The sequence below is a fragment of the Eurypyga helias genome, unplaced genomic scaffold (assembly GCF_000690775.1).
Source record: "Eurypyga helias isolate BGI_N326 unplaced genomic scaffold, ASM69077v1 scaffold14184, whole genome shotgun sequence".
Classification (NCBI taxonomy): Eukaryota; Metazoa; Chordata; class Aves; order Eurypygiformes; family Eurypygidae; genus Eurypyga; species Eurypyga helias.
The window spans coordinates 22542-25894 of NW_010245724.1; the positions used below are offsets into that span (position 1 = coordinate 22542).

General features: G+C 50.8%; 1 protein-coding gene across 1 annotated transcript in view; it reads left to right on the forward strand.

Annotated features, from left to right (window-relative positions):
- Positions 1 to 3353, forward strand: part of CHD2 (chromodomain helicase DNA binding protein 2) — a gene marked incomplete at its 5' end in the record, with an annotated part of 38825 nt that overhangs the window by 22329 nt on the left and 13143 nt on the right. The window contains 6 exon segments of the mRNA XM_010150183.1: positions 479 to 628; positions 1230 to 1378; positions 1896 to 1992; positions 2738 to 2830; positions 3305 to 3350; position 3353. The exon segment at position 3353 is cut by the window's right edge and continues 121 nt beyond it. Coding sequence (XP_010148485.1) covers positions 479 to 628; positions 1230 to 1378; positions 1896 to 1992; positions 2738 to 2830; positions 3305 to 3350; position 3353 — 536 coding nt within the window.

Consider the following 3353-nt stretch of genomic DNA (forward strand, 5'->3'; position numbering starts at 1 on the left):
CCTGGGGGCATCCCTGGGGGCTCCGGGGTCCTGGCTCTAACCTGGCCCCCTGTGCCTTTGGGCAGTGACTCAGTCGGGGTTAGGAGCTGAGCTCACCCCCAGCAGGCTTCAGGGAACAAGAAGCACGTGTTGGCCTGCTGCCTTGTAGGGGTCTGGTGGGCAGCGTGGTCCGACCTTCGTAAGCGACTGCAAGGTGCCCTTGCCCTGAGCCGTTGGCGCTGCTCTCTCGTGATGACACGTGCCAAGCCCTTCCTGGAATAGCACCCCTGCCAGCACCCCTCACCTGACCAGTGGTGCTTAGCCTGGGTGCTGAGTGAGCAGCTTGTGTGAGAGGGAAACCCTCTTTCTGCTTCCTGAAGAAGCACAAGTTCAACAGACCCCCGCTCCGTTTCCCTGCATAGCTTTGAAGTCCCCAGTGCTATTTTATGGCCACAGTTACAGGCTGCCTAACCCCTGGATGCTTTTTTCTTTCCCCCAGGACTTCTGTTTCTTGTTGTCAACACGAGCTGGAGGGCTGGGAATTAATTTGGCCTCTGCTGATACTGTTGTTATCTTTGACTCGGACTGGAACCCCCAAAATGATCTTCAGGCTCAGGCTCGGGCTCACCGCATCGGACAGAAGAAGCAGGTCGGAAGAGTTAGCGGGGTTGTTTTCTTTGTGGCTTAAGTGTGTGCCTCGAAACGGGCTCCCACCGCACCTGAGCTGCTGAAAACGTGGACTTTGTGTCCCCAGTGCTGACACCAGAGAGTACTGCCAACCTGAGGGAACACCGTTTAAAAGCCAGAGAACAAAAAATCAGCCCAAATTTGGTAGATGCCAGGTCTTTCTGTTGGCTGTGGGTTCTGGGATGGTTCAAAACCAAGGAACCCCAGTGGCATTGCACGTCTCAGCCTGGTGGGCCCTGTTCTTTCTTCTGAAAAACTTAAAGGAGCATCCACCTTTACTGGGGCTTTATTAGTTATGTGAAAAGGTTGATGCTAGTTTGGATTTATTGTGATTGTTTCAGATTTTTACTCTGTGCTTAGATCTGCGTTAACCAGCCTGATTTTAACTGGTTCCCCTGAGATAGGGAAGAATGCATGTTTTTGTTCTAAAATGACCTGTCTGTGCGTGGAGGGACTGCACCGGCAGACCGGTCTCCTGCGGAACAACTGAGTGAAGCGTCGCTGTGTCAGCAGAGCGTGTTCAGGTCCAGGAAATAGCTCTCTTCTTCTTTTTGCCCCACCAGGTGAATATTTACCGCCTGGTCACAAAGGGTACGGTGGAGGAGGAGATCATTGAGAGGGCCAAGAAGAAGATGGTGCTGGATCATTTGGTGATCCAGCGTATGGACACCACTGGCCGGACTGTTCTGGACAACAACTCGGGGCGATCCAAGTAAGTGGTTGTGTCAGGAGGCAGAAATGTCTGATGCAGCATGTGGCGTAACCAGCTTCACCTGCTGGTATTTCCTCATGTTTATTTGATAGGGTACAGGGCACGAGGCTAATAAATAATGGCATCTTCCACTGATTTGGCTTATGTAACCATTAATTTGGACACCTAGGATAAAGGTGATCAGAAATAAGAAGCTGTTTTTAATGCGTTACTTGTTTTTCCTTCTGTCTTCCTCTCAGAGATCATCCTGGTGTGAGGGAACATGGTGGTGGAACAGCTGTAGCTTGGCAGTGACCTCAGACTCCCCCCTTTTTCCCCCAGAAGATAGAGATTGTTCCCTTTACAGTAGTTGTCTGTGCTAGAGCAGGAAAGGGGTGAATAAAAAGCCATGTTATAGTGCTGGGTAGGAAACTTTCTCCTTGCTTTAATTAGGAAAGAACTTGGGTATGGTTTTGTGCTGTAGCTGTGCTGACTTAACAGCTCAAAACACGTTTTCCCTCCCATTTCTATTTTGCAGCTCAAATCCTTTCAACAAAGAGGAGCTGACAGCTATTCTGAAGTTTGGAGCTGAAGATCTCTTCAAGGAGCTTGAAGGGGAAGAGTCAGAGCCTCAGGTACTTTGGAGTTGAAATCACAGAGCTGTCCTCTGCAGGTCTGCACAAGGGATCGTGTGTGTTTGCTCCCTCCTTGTACTTGTCCCGTGCACGGGAGCAGGTCAGTGACCAGGGCACGTGTGAGTCCAGACAAGCTGGAGGAAGCAAGCTCTGGGGCTGGGGGATCAGGGGGTTGAGGAGAGCCTAGTTGTTGGGGGTTAAATAGCGATAGTCACTGAGAGTGTCCCTGGGCTCCTGAGGATTCATGAGCTAGTTATAGCACAGCCTGATGCGAGCTCCTCTCCCTGCCTTCTCTGAGCACTGCTTCAGCATCCTTTTTCGGCTGTTCTCAGAGCCAGGAGTCGGCACAGCGAAGCCAAATAGGTCGCTCTCTCCTGCCTCAGTGCAGCGTTGCTCGACAGTGTAGTGTCGAGTGCTTTGACCAATTCCCTTAATGGCCCGAGCAGCAGAGCTTCCCCAAGGGAAAATCCACAGTTAATACATCTCACTTTCTGGAAATTTTCCCTGCTGCTCAGCCTTGATGTTCCTTTTCTTCTCTCACCCTTATTTATACTGTTTGCTAGCACTTGAGGGAGCTCATCCCTGCCCCTGGTGATGACACCCTGGAGATCCTTGCACTTGATGTAGCTCATTGCAGCGCAGTGTGTGTTTAGCTGTTGCACCCCACGACTCTGTTCCCAAAGCCTCCTATTCCCCGCCGTGCCCAGCACCCTCCGCTTCATCGCTCTCCCTTTCTGACTGGCAGGAGATGGACATCGATGAGATTTTACGTCTGGCTGAAACACGAGAGAACGAGGTGTCCACCAGTGCCACCGATGAGCTCCTGTCCCAGTTCAAGGTACGGACCCCGCCCCGGTGCTGTAGCGGGGTGCGGGAATGTGGCTCCCCACATCTTGCCATGGTGGTAAGGTCAGTAACAGGACAAATCAGGCCCGGTGAGAGGTGACCTTTGCTGAGGGGTTGCCTGGGTTTGGTAGCTGGAGAGGGAGATAGGTAGGTTATTAATTTCATTTCACGTAAGTGGTTTTGAAGGCTGTGAATAAAATGCAGAATTTACTAACTTCGGAAACAATACGGATTAATTTACACGGGCTCAGCAGAACTTCTTAAACTGCACATACTTCCTCAAAAGCTGTTAGTGCAAAGACATGGCAAGGAACCAGGAATGCAGTGACTTAAGGATCAATTATAAAGTAGTTATAGAAATGTTGGCAAAATTCCTATGGGGAAGGAGTTGAGGCTTAGCAGACAGTGCTGGGATATTCCTGCCAGGGGAGGGAATCTTCTAAAAGTGTTCCTTTGCTCGTAAAAGGTGGCCAACTTTGCAACCATGGAGGAGGAAGAGACAGAGCTGGAAGAGC